The 18,564-nt window shown below is 57.5% G+C and overlaps 5 protein-coding genes and 1 pseudogene across 5 annotated transcripts; 4 read left to right on the top strand and 2 right to left on the bottom strand.

Annotated features, from left to right (window-relative positions):
• Positions 1–677: 677 nt before the first annotated feature.
• ACA1_215700 (uncharacterized protein) lies at positions 678–1,714 on the top strand (the record flags this gene model as incomplete). Its single annotated transcript, XM_004337063.1, has 3 exons — positions 678–954; positions 1,074–1,468; positions 1,541–1,714. 3 exons carry the CDS (start codon positions 678–680, stop codon positions 1,712–1,714), a joined length of 846 nt encoding a protein of 281 aa, XP_004337111.1.
• Positions 1,715–2,220: 506 nt separating this feature from the next.
• Positions 2,221–5,668, top strand: ACA1_215690 (bromodomain domain containing protein; the record flags this gene model as incomplete). The annotated part of the gene is made up of 10 exons (XM_004337062.1): positions 2,221–2,568; positions 2,723–2,776; positions 2,881–3,018; positions 3,194–3,464; positions 3,576–4,069; positions 4,147–4,527; positions 4,623–4,743; positions 4,849–4,961; positions 5,173–5,298; positions 5,393–5,668. The coding sequence occupies 10 exons, from the start codon at positions 2,221–2,223 to the stop codon at positions 5,666–5,668; spliced, it is 2,322 nt and encodes a 773-aa protein (XP_004337110.1).
• A 98-nt stretch (positions 5,669–5,766) lies between these two features.
• ACA1_215680 (uncharacterized protein) lies at positions 5,767–6,162 on the top strand (the record flags this gene model as incomplete). Its single annotated transcript, XM_004337061.1, has 1 exon — positions 5,767–6,162. The coding sequence occupies one exon, from the start codon at positions 5,767–5,769 to the stop codon at positions 6,160–6,162; it is 396 nt and encodes a 131-aa protein (XP_004337109.1).
• Positions 6,163–7,427: 1,265 nt separating this feature from the next.
• ACA1_215670 lies at positions 7,428–9,163 on the bottom strand (annotated as a pseudogene).
• Positions 9,164–9,341: 178 nt separating this feature from the next.
• On the top strand, positions 9,342–17,283 carry ACA1_215660 (chromo' (CHRromatin Organization MOdifier) domain containing protein; the record flags this gene model as incomplete). Its single annotated transcript, XM_004337060.1, has 30 exons — positions 9,342–9,362; positions 9,444–9,529; positions 9,603–9,672; positions 9,756–9,819; positions 9,927–10,015; positions 10,148–10,214; positions 10,281–10,344; positions 10,467–10,552; positions 10,662–10,747; positions 11,042–11,139; positions 11,237–11,331; positions 11,419–11,538; positions 11,648–11,724; positions 11,852–11,933; positions 12,094–12,182; positions 12,303–12,400; positions 12,541–12,679; positions 12,787–13,545; positions 13,673–13,753; positions 13,849–13,953; positions 14,144–14,203; positions 14,313–14,406; positions 14,474–14,568; positions 14,722–14,808; positions 14,887–15,502; positions 15,523–16,039; positions 16,495–16,611; positions 16,743–16,803; positions 16,950–17,036; positions 17,128–17,283. 30 exons carry the CDS (start codon positions 9,342–9,344, stop codon positions 17,281–17,283), a joined length of 4,266 nt encoding a protein of 1,421 aa, XP_004337108.1.
• Positions 17,284–17,606: 323 nt separating this feature from the next.
• ACA1_215650 (uncharacterized protein) lies at positions 17,607–18,555 on the bottom strand (the record flags this gene model as incomplete). The annotated part of the gene is made up of 3 exons (XM_004337059.1): positions 17,607–17,645; positions 17,669–17,893; positions 18,019–18,555. 3 exons carry the CDS (start codon positions 18,553–18,555, stop codon positions 17,607–17,609), a joined length of 801 nt encoding a protein of 266 aa, XP_004337107.1.
• Positions 18,556–18,564: the final 9 nt, after the last annotated feature.

Genomic DNA, 18,564 nt, shown 5'->3' with positions numbered 1-18,564 from the left:
TTGGGGTAAAAGACAAAATACCAGAAAACTAATTTTTTTCCTGGCTTTTTGGGCGGGACAGGCCCGTGAGAGAGCTGGCGAGAGAGTCAAGACTCGGCGCTGGCTGGGTGGCAGTGGCAGTGGTGGTAGTAGTGGTGGGCGACTGCTCAAGGCACTCGCGGAGTGTCTGTTGCGTGGTGGGATCATCGAGGAAGTGCTGCATGTGCGAGGTGGCGAAGGAGTGCGTCTGACCGTCTTCGCCCACCACAACCACCAGCACTTGGCTTGTTGTCAGCCCAGCCAGCTCGCCCGCCTGTGGCCACCACCATCCCACGAAACACATTACACCATGATGGCAACAACACAAAAAAGCCGGTCCAAGGTTGCCCACCTGTTGTAGAAGGCGGGTTGTGCGACGATCAGCGACCTGCTGCCGTGCACTTGAGTTCTCGATCGTGGTAACAGGGATTGGGGTTCGCTTCATGTGGCCCGTCCACGGAAAAGCAAGATAAAAGTTATGTGTGTGGACGACGCTTTAGCGTAACATATCTCCCGTGCGGGAGATTACTTCCACGATGCAGAATTGGTTCATCAAATAAATGCTCGGTCCAATGGGACTGTTTTACCACCGACATAAAACCAACGTCCAAATTCATTTTCGTCACCGCCAACTCCAACACACACAGCACAACTCTGCCATGGCTCGCTCGCTGCACCTCCTCCTGGTCACCCTCAGCGTCGTGCTGCTGCTCTCCGGCCCGGCCGCTGCGCAAGGCTTCGGCAGCCGCCTCCTCCGCACCTTCTTCGTGTTCGCCGAACAGCCCCTGTCGTCGTCCGTGGCCGAGGCCAACGGCTGGTCCCGCCTCTCGTCGACCTGCGACCCCGACGTGGGCTACGCCTACGCCCAGTCCCCCAGCGGCCCCACCAGCCTCTCCCCCGTCACCCTCTACTACACCGCCGCCGGCCAACTTTCTGGTAATATATAAATAATTAGTTATCAATATATTTTATTATTAGACGGTATCTTATTATTTATGTTATTTTGTTGTATTTGTTTCGATTTAGACTGACTTTTTCCCCCTATGGGCCAACAGGCTTTGGCGTCCGCGTGTCGGGTAAGATCGAGCAGAACCTGGTCAACCACGGCTTCTGGCGTCGCGTGGCGGGCCAGTCCGACACCTACGACATCTACATCCGCACGCGCGATGCCAAGTTCATGTGCTCGGGCGCCAAGTCGCTCGACGTGATCGGCGATCGGTTGGAGATCAACTCGTTCTTCACCGTGCCGCTCAACCAGTCGGTGGCGGTCAAGCAGGGCTGGGCGCCGGGCAACTGCATCGGCCGAATGGGCATCCACCACTCGTTTGATCTGGCGGCCTTCGGCGGCAACTCCTGGAACGCGTCGACCCTGGTTCCCGTGCAACCTATGTACGACGCCCAGCGCCACACCATCAACGCCATCCTCTTCAACATGCCGCACGCGGAATATGTACGTCTCTACTGGCCCTCCGCTCCTCCTCAACAGATTAGAAGTATCTCATTGACTATTATCTCTTTGCAGACCGAGCCCATTGGCATGTTCGAGGGTCCGTTCACCAACGGCCTCTTCTGCAAGAACTGGTGCGCCGACTCAGGTTGCACGTTCGACATTGGCTTCCACCTGTGGAGCACGATGCACTTCCACTTTGTCGACCCGTCGACGATCTCCTGCACCGGCTCGCCCTGCGTCTTGTAAAGCGAAGGTGCAAAGTGGAGTCCATCACTCACTCTGTCGGTTTCCCATTCTGACAGATGGAAATAAAAAGAAAAGAGAAAATTTCAGATCAACGGTCAAATCGCACAAAATCGAGCGTCGAAGGATTGGCCTTCTTTGGTGGGCAAATACAAATGGAAGTGCACCAGGTGCCTCTCGAGATGGCACACAAATCGATGCACGAGGAAAAGAGCGATTTGGAATCAAGATCGGGGGCTACGCAGAGATTGAAGCGGCGCAAGACGCCTAAGGAAGTGCAGCGTGCTCTGAACCTCCTGTTCTCGTCGCCTCCTCCCCGCCCCCCAAGCCGGCCCCACCGTACGCCTTCGATCCCGCCCCCCACCTCCCCATTACGCCGCTACTTTATCAATTGATTTATTCGTTATTCAATACGCTACTTGCAAGTAGAGGGCCAAGAAGAACAGGATGAGGAAGAAGGTGAAGATGAAGGCGAAGAAGAGGAATATCACACGCTAGAACTCGACGCCATGGAGTGGACCACCCTGCTGCCATCGCTCCGACCTCCACCCTCGCCTCTCACCACGTCGACTACAACCACTACTTCGGCCACCACTTCTTCTACTTCCGCTTCGAACGCACCTTCCCAACCCTCGGAAGGCGCTGCCGCCGGCGAGCCCACGGCGCCGCCGTCGGCCACTGCTGCGGCAGCCGAGTCGGCGGCGGACGCGGCAGCTGCGCGCGAGGAGGAGCAAGAAGAGGAGGACCTGGCCTCGAACTCGGCCGCCACCGCAGCTGCGGCTGCGGCGTCCACGACCGCCGCTGCGCCCGACGCGACCAGCGTGCCCATCTCACCCGCGTCCGAGTCCCAGGCCTGGGTGAGTCGCCTGACCACACGCGACCGTGGTGTGTGTGTTGTGTGTGTTGTATGTGTGTGTGTGTGTCGTGTGTGTGTCGTGTGTGTCGTGTGTGTCGTGTGTCGCCGTACACAGTTGTCGATACTGATTCTCCACCCACTGCTGGGAAGCGTAGGAGGACCTGTACCGCGGGCTCGACGATGTTCTGCGCAGTCTGAAGCGCGCCGACGTGCGTTCACCCCTTTGCCCACATACAATGAGCCCCTCTGAATTCAACTGTGTGTGTCGTATGTCGCGTATCGCGTGTTGTGTCGCGTGTCGTGTCGCGTGTAGGAAGACAACGTATTTGTGAACAGGGTGAACAAACGGGACGCGCCGAACTACTACGAAGTGATCGCGCGTCCCATGTACCTCAACCTCATGACCAAGAAGCTCAAGAAGGGCGACTACTACAGCAAGGCCGAATTTCAGGTGCGCCTCATCTGCTGCTTCTCTTGCGCGCGTGTGCGTGTGCGTGTGCGTGTGCGGTGGTGCATGCGTGTGTGTGCGTGTGTTTTCTGTGTGTGTGTGTGTGTGTGTGTGTGTGTGTGTGTGTGTGTGTGTGTGTGTGTGTGCGTGTGCGTGTCTGATGGGTGAGCGTACGCAGGGCGATATCGACTTGATCGTCGGGAATTGCAGGCAGTACAACACGGACCCGGAGTCCATCTACCGCCTCAAGGCCGACCAGCTGGAGGCCCACGCCGCGGAGCTGCTGGCGGCCGTACCCGACATCGACCTCTCCCACATCCGGCGCGAGGGCCGCCGGCCTCCATCGCTCAAGGGACCCGGCCGACCCCGCAAGCAGAAGAGCGACGAAGACACGCCGACGAGCGCCGCCGCCACGCCAGTCCTCGGCACCCCAGTCGTTTCCAAGGTGCGTGTGTCGTTCGTGTCGTGTGCGACTGCAATGGCTGACGCTGTGGGGTTGTGATGGTCGCAGCGAGGGCCGGGACGCCCCCGAAAGTCGAGGGAGGGCATCGCGGTCGCAGGTGCGCCGAGCGTCAGCCTCAGCGCCGGCGGCCCGAATGACGCCAGCGATGCGTCGTTGGACGCATCATCGTCGTCGTCGACGTCTTCCTCCTCCACATTGTCGTCGTCATCGTCGTCGGCCATGGCCTCGCTGCGCGCTCGCTTGCGGCCGGACCCCTACGTCGCTCTGGGCCTCGACGTCGACCACCTGCTCTTCCGCGCGCCTGTGCCCGGGAGTCTCGCGCTCCCCCCGCCCGCCGTCGCCGGTGACGCTGGCGCCGGCACCTCGCCCGCTGTCGCGCCGGCGTCAGCGTCGGCGTCGGCAGTGTCTACACCACCTGTCGCCAAGCAACTGGAACCGCCACTGGCGGCCACGGCAAGTCAGGCCGGCGCTTCTGCTGATGTGGCGAGCGGCGAAGCCTCGGGCGAGCAGTTGGCGTCTGCCGCCGCTGACCTCGGGCTGGCGGCCGACAGGTGGGCCACGCTGACGCGGCCCTACCGCCAACTCCACCTCGTACGTGGCCCGCCTCTCCGGGCTGATCGTGTGCGTGCGGCCGTTAACGCGCGTGTCGTGCGTGTCGTGCGTCTTAGGCCTATCGGAGCGAGCAGCAATCGCTGCCCTTCAGCGAGCGCGATGCAGTCGTCCGCTCGTCGGCGCGCATGGGCTCCTTCGTGCGGCTCTCCTCCGCTGACGCTGACGCTGCCGCTGCCGCTGCCGCCGCCGCACCCGTCGCCCCGAGCGGCGGCGTCGGCGGCGACAGTGGCGGTCTCTTCCTCCCCGAGTTCTCCCACGCGTTCGACGCCGTGCCGGCCGTGCCGTTCGCGGTCCGCTCCACGGCCGCCGAAAAGGCTCACATGCCGGCCCCCGGGCGCACGGGGACGCAGGCGCTTGCGGTCGCGCCCACGGCCGTCGCCGGCAACATCCGCACGCTGCGGCGGATCCGGCACATGCGCGCCGCCCTTCGCGCCAAGGTGCGCGCGCGTGTCGTGCGGTGTCGTGTCGTGCTGCGTGTGTGCGTGTGCGGTGGTGCGTGTGCGCACACAGCTCACGGTGAATGGATCAACAGGAGGAGCCGGGTGCCGGTGCGGTTCCGGGAATGCCCGATGACGCGCCGCCGGGTGTCGAGGCCCCGCCCGCTGACCTCGCGCAGGGCCTGGGCATGCTGATCTACCACGCCGGCTTCGAAGGTCTCCGCCGTTCATTTGGTAGTCGCCGGCTCAGTGCTGATCCATGTGTTGTGTGTCGTGCGGTGCTGTGTGTGTCGTGTGTCGTGTCGTGGGCTGCGTGCGCAGGTGCGAGCACGCGCGCGATGGAGGTGCTGGCGGACGTCACGACGGCCTACCTCCTAAAGCTGGGCCACCTCCTGCACCTCCACGAGGACGCCGCCGTCCGCCCGCCCTCCCACGTACGCTGCAGCCCATCTCCTTCTCCATCCACCTGTTCTAATCTCTGTGTGTCGTGTGTCGTGTGTCGTGTGTCGTGTGTCGTGTGTCGTGTGTCGTGTGTCGTGTGTCGTGTGTCGTGTGTGTCGTGTGTGTCGTGTGTGTCGTGTGTTTGTGCGTGTCGTGTCGTGTCGTTGGTTGTGTCGTGTGTGTCGTGTGTAGGAGGTGGTGCAGCGGTGTCTGGCGGCGATGGGGCGGGAGACGCTGCGGGACCTGGTGCGCTACTCGGACGGGCTCAAGCGCTACACCGCCCGACTGGGCCTCATCGACCGCCGCCTCCACGAACGCCTCACCCGACAGGTAACCAACCACCTTCACCTTCTGTATGACACACACCGCACTCACGGCACACCACACGCACGGCACGACGCACGCGACACGACACATGCGTCAGGCGGCGGGAGGGGGCGGGGCCAAGGTCGAAGGGGCGGACGAGGCGGGAGGCGGGAAGCTGGAAGACGTGGAGCTCACCGAAGCTGACATGGAGGACGTCACGGGCGGCGCCAGCGGCGGCACCACGCGACGGCGCAAGCGCGAGAACGACAATGGCGACATCGCGGGACACAACAACAACGAGGACGAGGACGAGCAAGACCAGGCCGCGCAGCCCGTGGAGGAGGCCGCGCGGGACATGGTGGGCGACAGCCTCGCGCCCTTTATCTTCACCTGACCTCTTCTTCGTTTCGCTCACACTTTAATTTCTCGAATTCTCTCATAATTATTTATTGCGCATTTTCGGAGTTAAGGAACGCGGAGAGCGGGAGAGAAATGAAAGCGAAAGGGAAAATGAAAACGAAAACGAAGAGAGAAGGGCCAACCGGGAACCCTATTGCGCAATCCCCCAAAATGCAAGCGAGTGCGGAGGATGACGGTGTTGTGGACTTGAACGTTGGGGGCACGCTGTACTCGACTACCCGTACCACCCTTCTTCGCCAAGACTCGATGCTCGCGGCCATGTTCAGTGGGCGGCACGAACTCAAGCGGAGGGCTGACGGGCGCATTTTCATAGACCGGAGCTGTTCAAGTACGTTCTTCAGTACCTCGCGACGGCGACCTCGACGTGGAGCACCTCGACCAGGGACTGAGGAAGCGGCTCAAGCGCGAGGCCGCCTTCTACTGCCTGCCCGGACTGGCGGAGAAGCTCACGACCGGTGCGGTGGATAAAGGTCAACCGGGAAGTATCTGCCTACGCGTTGTTGTCGCTTCCCGCGTTAGGACGCCTGGCAAAGGGGTCATACCGGAAGGAACAGTTTTCGCCGTGCGGGGTTCGCCATGGGATATCATGCCCAGACTTCCCCTTCCAGCGATGTCCCCTTCAACGTCTTCCCCGGCTGGGGGCTACTGGTCCCAGGTGCTGGACCAAGATAATTGGTGGTGGAACAAATTTGTTCCTGCTCTTCTCAGCTGTTTCACTGGCTACCACTTGGTTTCTGAACCAAAAAGTGAGGAGAACTCTCATGGTCCTTGTGTGTGGTCCTTTCACCTGAACCACTTTTGAAGGCACATAAAATATTTACCACTAACTTCACTTTGAAATAGCAGGGGATTTTGGTTGCCTCTCTCAAGACTGTGCATCTCAGCTCTGGGAGGACATGACAAGGATTGACACACCTGTGGTGCACAGCCTCCAAGTGGCCATACACCACACACATGACTGGCAGACCAGCAGCCATGCACACCACATTGTGCACTAGGGCCTGGCAGGTCTCACCACACTGGTCTGTGTGTCAGTGTGTGTGTGTCATGTGTAGATATGTATATTTATTCAATTAATAATTAAATGAGATTTTAGCAACATTCTCTGCATGGATACTAGGGGATAAGCAGTACCCATTGGCTGGCCTTCATGGCCAGCAGCAGTTCACAGGTGGCAAAGACACATTCAATACTCCAGCCCATCTCAAGATGGGAGGGAGCATTGGGAGAAGTCAGTGGGGTCTTCTGGGGCACATATTAACCCTAATTTGCATGTGAGATGAGGGTAGTTACCTTGTGATTTAGTCCACAGTAACTATGTTGATTTCAGGAATGCACAGTGCTTTCCATGCTGAAGCAGAGAAAAACTCAGAGGCCCCCCCAATTGAGACTGTGCCTGTTGCCATCTGTGAAGAGGTGAGAGGCCTAACCAATACAAGAAAGGCCCAGGAGCCTTGCTTCAGCCCACCAACCAGAAGCACAGCACAAGTTCAAGCGTTCTGTAGGCTATTCTGATGTGACACTCATTTGAATTCCAGTCCTTTTGAAAGCATGCAGCTTGCTCTGAAAAGACCAGGTTGTGGGTGGTCATGTGGTTGTGGTGGGCAAACACCGCCATATGGAAGCCGCATTGCAAGCACCGCCATGAGCCCATCCTGCGGAGTGGGAGGGACAAGAAATGCATGCAGCAAATAATAAGAACAATAATCCATCCTAAAAATCTTGTATTTCGCCTATGAAGGTGGTGGCTTCTTGCCGGCGCCGAAGCCTTTGCCGAGGAAGTAGATCTCCGCTGAGTCTGATCGCGAGGCATCTGGCTTGACGCTCACCACCTCCTGTCACCGCAAATGGCCGTAAGACAGGCGCACGCACGCACGCACGCACGAACACAACCGACGCACGCAATCGCGGCGTACCTTGAAGAGGTCGACGAGCCTGTCCTTGAACTGGTTCTCCTCGCCGCCGCGCGACACCTTCGCCAGGAAGGACCCGCCAGGCGCCAGCACCGATTCCGCTATGCCCAGCGCCACCTCGCCAAGCTCCTGTTGTTTGTTGTTTGTTTGTTGTTGTGATGTGTGTGTTGTGTGTGTGTGTGTGTGTTGTGTTTGTGTGTGTGTGTGTGTGTGTCGTGTGTGTGTCGTGTGTCGTGTGTCGTGTGTCGTGTTTGTGTGTTGAGTGCATAGCGGTGTGTAGAGGCAAAACTTGGGGAAAACCAACCATGAGTCGTATGTGGTCCACAGATTTGATTCCTGGTTGGTTGGGTTGGGTTGGGTTGGCGAGCGCGCATGTAAGTTAGTCAAGTCGGTTCGCCACGCCATTGGTCGACCCAAAGCCAGAGGCGTGTCGGCGGCGCTGCGGCGGCGTACCCGAGGCGGAGGGCGCCATGTCGGAGATGACAGCGTCTGCCTTGTCGTAGCCTCCCTTCGGGGGGGGGGGTGCGAGGAGTCAGTGGCGGCCAACAAAGTACCATCACAAAGGGGGGGGGTTGGTACCTGCTCCATGGCGTTGATGATGGCCGGCAACGCATCAGGACTCGACATGTCCAGCTGCAGAAACGTCGCTCCATCAACCACAATATCGACGGCTGCCGCACGCACCATCGCACACGACGCACGGCAAAGATGAGAAAGAGCAGCAATGAGGGAGGAGGCGAGGTACGTTTGATGTCGACCCCTACGACCAGGCCCGGTCTACCGCCCGCCTTACCCGCGACGCGCTTGGCGGCCACCTGGGTCCATCCGCCGGGCGAGCATCCCAGATCCAACACGCACTTGCCCTTTCTTTTGTACGACACACACGACACACACGACACACACGACACACACGACACACACGACACACACGACACACACGACACACACGACACGCGTGAGCAACATCCAACATGGCAACATCAACAAACGCGGTGAAGTCAAACTTGAGGATGTGGTGCTTGTCGTCGATCTGCTGGAGCTTGAAGGCGGCTCGCGATGCCAGGTTCTCCTGCTTGGCTTGGCTGTTAACAGCAGTTGTTCGGGTGAACAAACAAAAAAGAGATGGTTTAGCTTCAATCGGCATCACAGCTTTGGCTGCACACAAAGAGGCCCATCGCCGGCTGTACGCGTACCGTACGTAGGGGTCGCTCAGCTGCCGCCGCAGCCACTGTGTCGACCTGTGGCCCAGCCCATTAGTTAATTCTTAATAATTTATAAATAAATATAAATATAAATAATTTTATATAAAAAATGAACAATTAAGTTGAGCAGCGTACGAGGCACTGTCGCCGCTGACGAGGTGGGCACGGTGCCGCGGCAGGGACGCCTTGGGTGTGCTGTGGGCCTTGCCGCCGCCGGAGCCTCCGCTACTTTTTGTGGAGGTCAATCTTCGGACAGGTCCAGATCCGTCGCTCCTATGTGCATACATCAGAGCAGCTGTGCGTGGGGCTGCGGTTGGCGTCCAAGATGGCCTGAAGCTCGTTGTTGTGGTGCATCGTGCTGATCTCATCTTTCCGTTTATTTCTTTTTTGTTTCTCTTTTTTCTTTTTTCTTTCTCCCCTGAAAAAAGGCGCCAAGCAGAAAACCGGCCAAAACCGGCACAACGCATCGAGCAGTGGGTGACTCCACGTGAAGCCCTCAATCATCTCTGAGCCATTCACTGCAATCAACAAGATGGAAGAGCCTGATCCAAAGGTGCGCTGGAATATGATCAATAATTGCTCGGATATCAATGCCTCCAATTAATCAGATTAAAATTCATTCTCGTCGCTTCAGGGCGGTTCGGCTGACAGGGGCACGCTCACCCTTGAGCAGCCAACCCTCGTCTTCTCCTGGCACGTTCCCTCTTCTATGTCCCTTTCGTGCGCTGTGACTTGTGCGACCGCGCACTTCTATATTGATGGATGCTGTTGCGATGGCATTTTATTTTATTAGGGGAGACAACAGGGACGCTCAGCTGGGCCTAGGCGACTTTAGACGCTACGCGCAACCGCAGCCACTCCAGGTACGTGTGCGGTGGTGCGTGTGCGTGTGCGGTGGTGCGAGGCAGCTCGCTGATGGCTGCCCTGTTTTCGTCCCGAAATGCAGGAACTGAAAGGCAAGCAGCCGACAGTGGTGTCGGCCAGTGGCAACCTGTCGGCCGCAATCACAAGTGCGTCTTCCTCGATTCTTTTCTTCTTCTTCTGCTTCTTTGTAGTATTGCCCCAAGCGTTGTCGCCACCACGGATTCACCTTCGGCCCATTGCACGCGACACACAGAATCGGGTGAGACGTACATATGGGGCAAGTGCGGTCGGCTCTTTCACGGCGGCTGCGGGGACGAGCACCGGAGCATGCCCACACTACACGTACTACCTGCTTAACCACGATTTCTAGTGCTTTTCTGACATGTCTCGCTCGACGGTGACGCACGCACGCACACACACACACACACACCACACACATTACACACACCACACACCCACACACACGACACACAGCCGGAGCTCTCCAAGCTCAACTTGAAGAGCATTGCGTGCGGCTTGGGATTCGTCGTGGGCTTGACAGGTGCGCCGCTACTGCTCGCTGCTCCTTGCCCCGCGCATCACTCACTTTCCGCTTTCACATGACCAGAGGACGGAGAGGTGCGGGCTGTTGGCTCTGGGCAAATGGGGTGCCTCGGCTATGGCCTCACAAAGTACATTACATCCTGACAACCAACCAACCAACCAACCAACCAATGAGTATGTCAGCACTCAACACTAACCACACCACTACCACCACCCACCACCACCCACCACCACCACACACACCACATAGGGCTAGCGATGTACCAGTTGAGGCGAGAATCAGCGAGCCAGTGTCGAGCATCGCCGCCAGCGAGCATTTTGTCCTCGCGCTCACCGGTACGCACGGCGTATCTGTCCCTGCAACAGTGGAAGTAGGTTTAAACCTACGAACACACAACGCCTGCTTAACTAACTAGTAAATTTTGCGTGTCCCCAACGACAACAGAGGGCGGCAACGTCTATTCGTGGGGCGGGAGCGGCGCACGACTCGGCCACGGCGACGATCTGACCGTAAAGCTCGTGCCCCATAAGGTACTAGTAGTAGTAGTACTTGGTGTGCCCGTCCACCAATTCGTGGAAAGGCTTTTCGTTCTGAATGGCTGTCTTACTGCTGGGCCGAATCCCCCCTCCTACAGATCATGGGGCTGTCGGGTATTGCGTGTGTTGCCTGCGGCCACAGCTTTGCAGCAGCCATCAGCCGTAAGCCTCCTCGTCTGCGCGTTATGTGAGAATGAGTCTTTCACTATCTATCTATAATTCTTATTGTTATCATTATTGTTTCAAACATTTTGCTTATTGCAATGACACCCAACAGAGGCTGGGCAGCTGTTCACGTGGGGCGTGAACAAGGACGGCCAGCTGGGCTATGGCAACGAGGAAGACTGCAGCACGCCGCGACTGGTCCGCTTTCCCGCCCGACAGCGGTGCGTTGCATTGTATTTCGTTGCGTGCGGCAGCCTTACCGACCTGAATTTTTTTAACATATTTTGTTATTCTGGGGTGCCATTGTACCAATGGCAGTGTGGCCGAGATCGCGTGCGGCGGCGAGCACATGCTCTGCATTACTATCGGCGACAAAGGCACCAGGACGCTCTACAGCTGGGGCAACAATAAAGGTACTTCTGCGGCTTCTTCTATGTGCGCTTTTTTGTGCGATATTTACGTATGTTTACACATTTTTTGCTAATATGTGCCGGCGTTAGTGGGGCAGCTGGGTCTTGGCGATACCACCGCACGAAACGAACCCACTGTGGTCGAGGCCCTGCGGGGGAGAGGCGTGACCAAAATCGGCGCCGGCTGGAATTTCTCCTTTGTCACAACGGGTACGCGACACTGTATGCGTGCGTGCGTTTGCTGCGTGTCGTGTCGTGTCGTGTCGTGTGTTATGAAATTAATTCTTATTTTTTATTGTTTTTTGGGCTTTCTGCTCAGATGAGGGAGAGCTGTTGGCGTTTGGCGAGGGCGACAGCGGCCAACTGGGGATTGCGAAGCCCTGCAAGGAGCTGAAGGTTGTTCTTCCTCTTATTCATTTGAGCCAAAGCTGAAGGATGATGATGATGATGATGATGATGAATGAGATCGGGGAGTTCTGACAGTGCGTGTTTAACGTGCGCGGTTTCCTGTGCGGCGACTCAGCCCGTGCGGGTCACGCGCTTCGGCAAGCGGAAGATGCTCCAAATCGCCCCTGGCCGCGTCCACACGCTTCTCCTGACAGAAGGTGCGAACAACATTTATTTATTTATTTATTATTGTATTTTGTATTTTATATATTATTATTTTGTGTTTGATTTTATTATTGTATAAATAACTTATTGTATTGACATCTTTTCTTTGCTTTTTCGGAATTGGGAATTCATTTATTCGTTTGGGGCATGTAGGCGAGGCGCAAGTGGACGAAGAGGAGGAGGACGAACAAGATGTCGACCACTGGGAAGTGGAGGCCATCCGCGAAGTGCGCCGCGGTGTGGTACGGAGACCCGCTGTCCCGAGTTGTCATTTGGGTCACTTCGTGTGTATTGTGTGTCGTGTGTCGTGTCGCATACGCTTTGCGTTTGTGTTTGAGCTGATGTGTGCTTGTCCCGCGCAGGGCCAACTCGAGTACCTGGTGAAATGGCTGGGGTACCCCGAGAATCAGAACACATGGGAGCCCAAGAGCAACCTCACGCACTGTCCCGAGCTCATCCAGTAAGTGGCGTGTTGCTCACTTTTTTTTATTTTTATTGTTTTGATTTGGTGTTTTTGTTAGTATTCATTATTCATTATTCATTATTCATTATTCTCATTATCATGATTGCTAATTCGAAGCTTGCTGTTGGGCTGCACAGCGATTTCGAGGTCCATCAGCTCAACAAGAAGCTGCAGGCCCAACGAGAGGAGGAGGAGGAGCTGAAGCGCATCAACGAGAAGCGGCTTGCCAAGAAGCTACACAACCCCGAATCGATCCTCAGTGACCGCAAGTTCAGGGTAACCGCCTCCTTTATGATTCTCTCCTTGTCCCCCAATTCGACTTACGCGTGTGCGTGTCGTGTGCGTGTGCGTGCGTGTGCGTGTGCGTGTGTGTCGTGCTGCAGGGAGCCGTGCAATACCAGGTGAAGTGGCCGGACGCCCAAGCGATATGGGTGGCGGAGAAGGACCTGGACGCGCCCGCGCTGATCCGGGACTACAAAGCGCGTAAGGCCCAGCAGCGGCAGCGGGCAGAGATCCTAGCTGACCACGACGACTCCGACCACGAGCTCGACGGCTTCAACTTCCCCGGGGCCGACGGCGAAAAAGAAAAGGAGAAAGAAAAGGAAAGAGAGAAGGAGGAAAAGGATAACGACGCGATGGTGATCGACAAGAAGAAAGAGAAGGCGGAAAAGAAGAAGGAGGAGGAGGAGAAGAAGACGAACGAAGCCAAGGAGAAAGAAGATGAAGAAGATGATATTCTGATGGTGAGGGAGCTGACGACGCCCAAGAGAAAGCCGCGAAGGGTGGTCCCCGAATCGCCACTGGACGAACTCCTCAACTCTGACGATGGCGGCGAAGAAAAAGAAAAAGAAATGGAAGAAGAGGAGGAAGTGGAGACGACGACGAAGAAACGAAAGCGGTTGAGCAAGGGCAAGCGGACGACGATGACGACCGGCAGGAAGAAGAAGCAGAAGAAGCAGAAGAAGCAGAAGAAGACGAAGAAGAAGCAGAGCACTTCGGAAGAGGAGGAGGTGGTGGAAGATGTGGAGCTGGACGAGGAGGAGACGAAGGAGCTGCTCAAGGAGGCGGCCTTCGTCATCCACGGGGACGACAAGGAAAAGAAGCGGCGCAAGGAAAAGGAGCTCGCCCTCAAGATGCACAAGGTGCACCCCTGCCACCCCTCGCTGCGCACCTGCACGTCCCAACCTAACGAACTGCGTGTCGTGTGTGTCGTGTGCGGTGGTGCGTGTGCGGTGGTGCGTGTCGTGTGTGTCGTGTGTCGCGTTGCAGTTGTCGTCGATTGTCCAATGGATCGGCAAGCCCATATTGCCGCCTAAGCGCAGGGGCACCAGTGGCAAAACTTTCTATCGCGTACGCACACGCACCACCGCACACGCACCACCGCACACGCACCACTGCAAAGTTATTGTTTTTTTGTTCACGCAACCGCGCCTGCGCGTTGGCAGGGGTTCGTGTTCGCTGGAACGACCTACCGAGTGGGCGATTGTGTGACCCTGCGGCCAGAAGACGAGGCCGATGACTGGTACGCCATCATCGACGAGCTCTACGAGGTACCTCTCTCCCACCTTCTTCTGCATGTATGTGTGGCGATTGTGTGGTGCGTGCGTAGTCGTGTGTGTGTCGTGTGTGTGTGTGTGTGTGTGTCGTGTGTGTGTGTGTGTGTTTGTCGTGTGTGTGTGTGTGTCGTGTGTGTATGTGTGCACGCGCGTTACTGATCAAAGCTTCCTTGTTTGATTGTAGACACGAACGGGCCAACTTGAGATGCGCGGCTCGTGGCTGTACCGCCCACAGGACGTGCCCGTACGGCCCCCTCCATTGCTCGTCGTGTGGCGCCATTGCTCGTCGTGTGCGGTCTGAGACCTCGGTTATGTTGATAATTAATTGGCTTCATTGGCTTCTGCGCGCGCAGGAGGAACTGGTGGACGACCTCCACGTCAAAGAGCTGTGTTTGAGCAACCACATTGATCCCAACCCGGTCAACTCCATCTCTCGCAGGATTCTCGGTACACACACACACACACGACGTGACGCGACGTGACGCGACGCGATCTGACGCACTGTGTGGTGCAGTCCTCAGCAAGGAGGAGTTTCTCCCGATAGAGAAGAAGACGCGGCAGGAGCTCGAGGCACAGTTTCCCGACCTCGCTACTCCCGCTCTCAACAAGGTACGGAACCACCCAACCACCGCCCGGCCCACATTCCGCTTGTTCCATCTCACGGAGCGCCGTGTGTGGTGTGTGGTGTGTGTGGTGTGTGGTGTGTGCGGTGTGTGCGGTGGTGCGTTTGCGTGTGGTTTGTGTGGGGTGTGTAAAACACAGAAAATCAAGTCGCGCTTGGCGAGCCTCTTCTTTGTCGAGAAGAAGTTGGATGTGAACGCGCAGACGCTCAAGCCCTGCAAACCTCCCGTGCGTTCCTCATCTCCTTGCCGTATCGTGCGCGCGTGTCGTGTGTCGTGCGTGTGTTGTGTGCGTGTGGTGTGGTAGGGCATTGCGATGGTCCATCACTCACAAAACCCCAAAAAAACAAAACCAAAACAAAAACAGAAGCAAACGATGAGTGTAGAGGAGGCCCTGAAGCAAGGAGAAGGCAACGTGCGCGAAGAGAAAAGGCGGAGAAAGGGCAAGGAAAAGATACCGAGCGATGAAGAGGAAGAAGAGGAAGAAGTGGAAGAGGAAGAAGAGGAAGAGGAAGAAGATGAGAAAGAGTACAAGGCCGATCCAGAGGAAGATGACGAGGACGACGTCCTCGAGGTCGACATCAACCTCACGCCCAAGCCTAGTACGCGCTCGTCGTCGTCGTCTTCATCGTCTTCTTCATCATCATCGTCGTCATCATCGTCGGTCAACCCGATCAGCATCACCCGCAAGACGAGGGCCGCGGCCACCAAGGCAGCATCCCCGAAGAAAGCGAAAGCGGCGGCCAAGAAAAGCGAAAGCGACGACGAAATGGAGGAAGAGGAAGTCGTGACGCCGCCGAGAACAAGAGGCCGCAAGAAGCGACCCGCGTCCGAGGGTACTGCGGCGGTGGTGCTCGACGAAGACGAAGACGAAGACGAGGCGGAGCGGAGCCTCCGGCGGCCAAGCGGCAGCGGCGCGGAACGTCCGCCCAGCAGCCGCGAGGCGGGAAGAAGGCCGCGGCTGCGGCGCAGAGGAAGCCGAAGACGAAGTCGCAGAAGATAAAGAAGAAGGAGAAGAAGACGAGGAAGGAGCAAGTAGATGAGGAAGAGGAAGAGGAAGAGAAGGAGGTGCGCGAGGAGGACTGGGGCCTGCAGGCCATCGACGAGATCATGACGACCCCTCTGCAGAAGACGACGACGCCTGAAAAAAAGAAAATGAAGAAGAAGGAGGAGGCGACAGCGACGGCGCCGGCGCCGGCGCTCCCTCGTGCGATCATCGTTAGCATCGCGACGCCGGCGGTGGCCGAGCAAGACGCGAAGAAGCCGCAGGAAATGGAGAAGAAAGCGACGAAGGAAAAGCCAAAGGAAACGGAGGAGAAAAAGGAAGAGAAGGAGGAGGAGAAAAAGGAGGAAGAGGAGGTCCAGAACAGCCCCGACCTGTTCCCTCAGCTGCAGCCGCAACCGTTGGCGGAGACGACGGCCATGGCGACGACGACGACGGAGCCCGAGGCCAGCCAACAGTTCTCGCTCGGGAGCCAGACTGATGACACACCACCCTCGCCACTCGTAATCTCTCCTCGACACGACACGACACGACCAACGACACGACACGACCAACGACACGACACGACCAATGACACGCAACATGACACGCAACATGACACGCAACATGACACGCGACACGACACGGCACGCATGGCACACCAGCAAATGATGGAGCGTTGTACGTGTGTGTCTTGCGATTCACCCCCAGGTTGCCCAGCCAGTCATACCCTTACCCCCACCGCCTGTTGCCGCACCCGCCACCGCCACCGCCACCGCCACCGCCCCCGTCCGTGAAAATCCGCACGCATTGTACGACACGACACGACACGACGCGCACACGACCAACGACACGACACGACCAACGACACGACACGACACGACCGCACACGCCGCACATGCACGTGTTGGTACATTCTCACGGTGTGTACAGAGGTCAGCAGCTGATAGAGGCCGCCGGGCGCGGGGATGTTGAGGAGGTCAGCCGCCTGCTGCAGCTGAGGGCCGATGTGACCGTCGTCAACAGGCACGGCCACACCGCGCTCATGATGTACGTCGGCCTTCTTTTCTTTCATTCAATGTACACTCATCTACGTGCGCACACGACACGACATACGACACGACATACGACACGCACCGTGCGCTTCTGTTTCTGCTGACTTGTGGGCTGGTGCCAAACAGAGCGGCGGCGAGGAATCACGTCGAAGTGCTGCGCGTGCTGCTCGCTCTGCCGCATCCACAAGTGCGTGCGCCCTTTCCTTCTTTCAAAGACAAAACACTGACAATGTTGTCGTGTCGTGTCGTGTCGTTGGTCGTGTCGTGTCGTGTCGTGTCGTGTCGTGTCGTGTCGTGTCGTGTGCGCACGTGTGTTCTCTGACTGAACGCCAGTTGGACGCCCGCGCCAATCTGGGCCTCACCGCGCTGCACTACGCGGCCGGCAACGGAGCCGCCGAGGCTCTCCAGCTCTTGCTCAACGTACGAGCCCCTTTTCTTTTTCGATTTTTTTTTATATATATTTGTTGTTACAAATAATAATCACACTTTCAATTTGTGTGATCGGCCGCAGCACGGCGCGCGATATCAGATGAAGGACCTGCGCCAGCGCACGCCGCACTACTTGGCCCAGCACAACAACCACGCCCAGTGCGCCGCCATCCTCGAGGCGCACAGGGCCAGGCGCATCGCAGAGCTCCAAAAGCAAGCCGAGAGCCCTTCCTCCTGAGAAAATAAACGAAAAAGTGATCAGCTGCCTTAATTAATGGTTGGACGACCTTGCCCACGATGTAGAGCTGGTTGTCATCCGTTGTGCGTTCTTTGAAGGTGGCCAGCAAGCTCTCGGGGCAGGAATGCAAGTGTGAGCGTGCCAACAGGGAACTGTGTTGTGAACCTCAACATTGGGTGGATGGTGGTGTGTACTGGCAAGCACTTTGTAGAGGGTTGCATATCATCTGCCTCCTCCCTCCACACAGACTGGTGGAGCCTCTTCAACAAGTTAATCTCAGTTTAGACAATAACAATTTTTCTGTGATATTGTGTTTTTTTTTGTTACACCATCACCAACTGCGGGTTGTCCACGATCTCGGGCTGGTGGTGAGCGAAACTGGCACTAGCGAGTGGGGGATCACTGGCGTGGTGGTGGGTTCGCCAATGATGTCGATGATCATCGTCACCTTGGCCGTCTTGGGCTTGACGTGCTTCTTCAGGACCGGGTCCCACCGCTCCTTGGCGTGCTTGATCTCCTTGATCTTCCTCTCGAACCGGAAGGCCAGGCCGGCGTCACGGCCCAGGCCCTCGTTGAACAACTGCTCATGCTCCCTCAGCACGGCCTTGGACTATTTAACAACACAGCACCATTTTGTGATTGGACCTGCGCATCAGTTAATGAGAAGTTGCAACTTTTCATATCAACATATGAATAATGTCTACAAAAATGTAAATAATTTTGTTGAGTAGGTACCTTGACGGCGGAGATGATGGCGAAGACGACGATGCCCACGAAGCTCAGGGCGAAGAGGAGGCCCCACGGCCACAGGGCGCCGGCCGACGGGAACTTGAAGTTGCTGACGTCATTGAAGGCCGTGAACATCGACACGGCGAAGCCGATGAAAGCGCCGACCACGCCCAGCACGCACAGGAGCACGCCCCAGCCCCACCGCGCCGCCACGGCCAGGTCGTGGTTGAGCCGCCGCACGTGGGCCACGTAGTCGCCGTCGGCCACACGGCCGCGGATCTCGTTGGGCACGTACTCGGGGAACGCGCCCGCGCCGAAGCACGACGGGTCCATCTTGACCCGCACCTGGCCGGGTCCGCCGTGGTTCAGGTGGTGGTGGTGGTGGACCACCTGAATCTGATTTTCGTAGGGTGCGCCGCCGGCGGAGAATGTCTGCACGGGGGCATGCGGCGGAGGGGCATAGGGGTGATGGTGCTGGTGGTGGTGGTGGTGGCCGGTGAAGTGGTCATGGTGGTGCTGGTGGTGGCCTCCGTGGTGGTGCATGGTAGTGGG

This window comes from Acanthamoeba castellanii (genome assembly GCF_000313135.1).
Source record: "Acanthamoeba castellanii str. Neff unplaced genomic scaffold scf7180000084758, whole genome shotgun sequence".
Taxonomy (NCBI): domain Eukaryota; phylum Discosea; order Longamoebia; family Acanthamoebidae; genus Acanthamoeba; species Acanthamoeba castellanii.
This window is presented reverse-complemented; position numbering and strand designations above follow the sequence as displayed.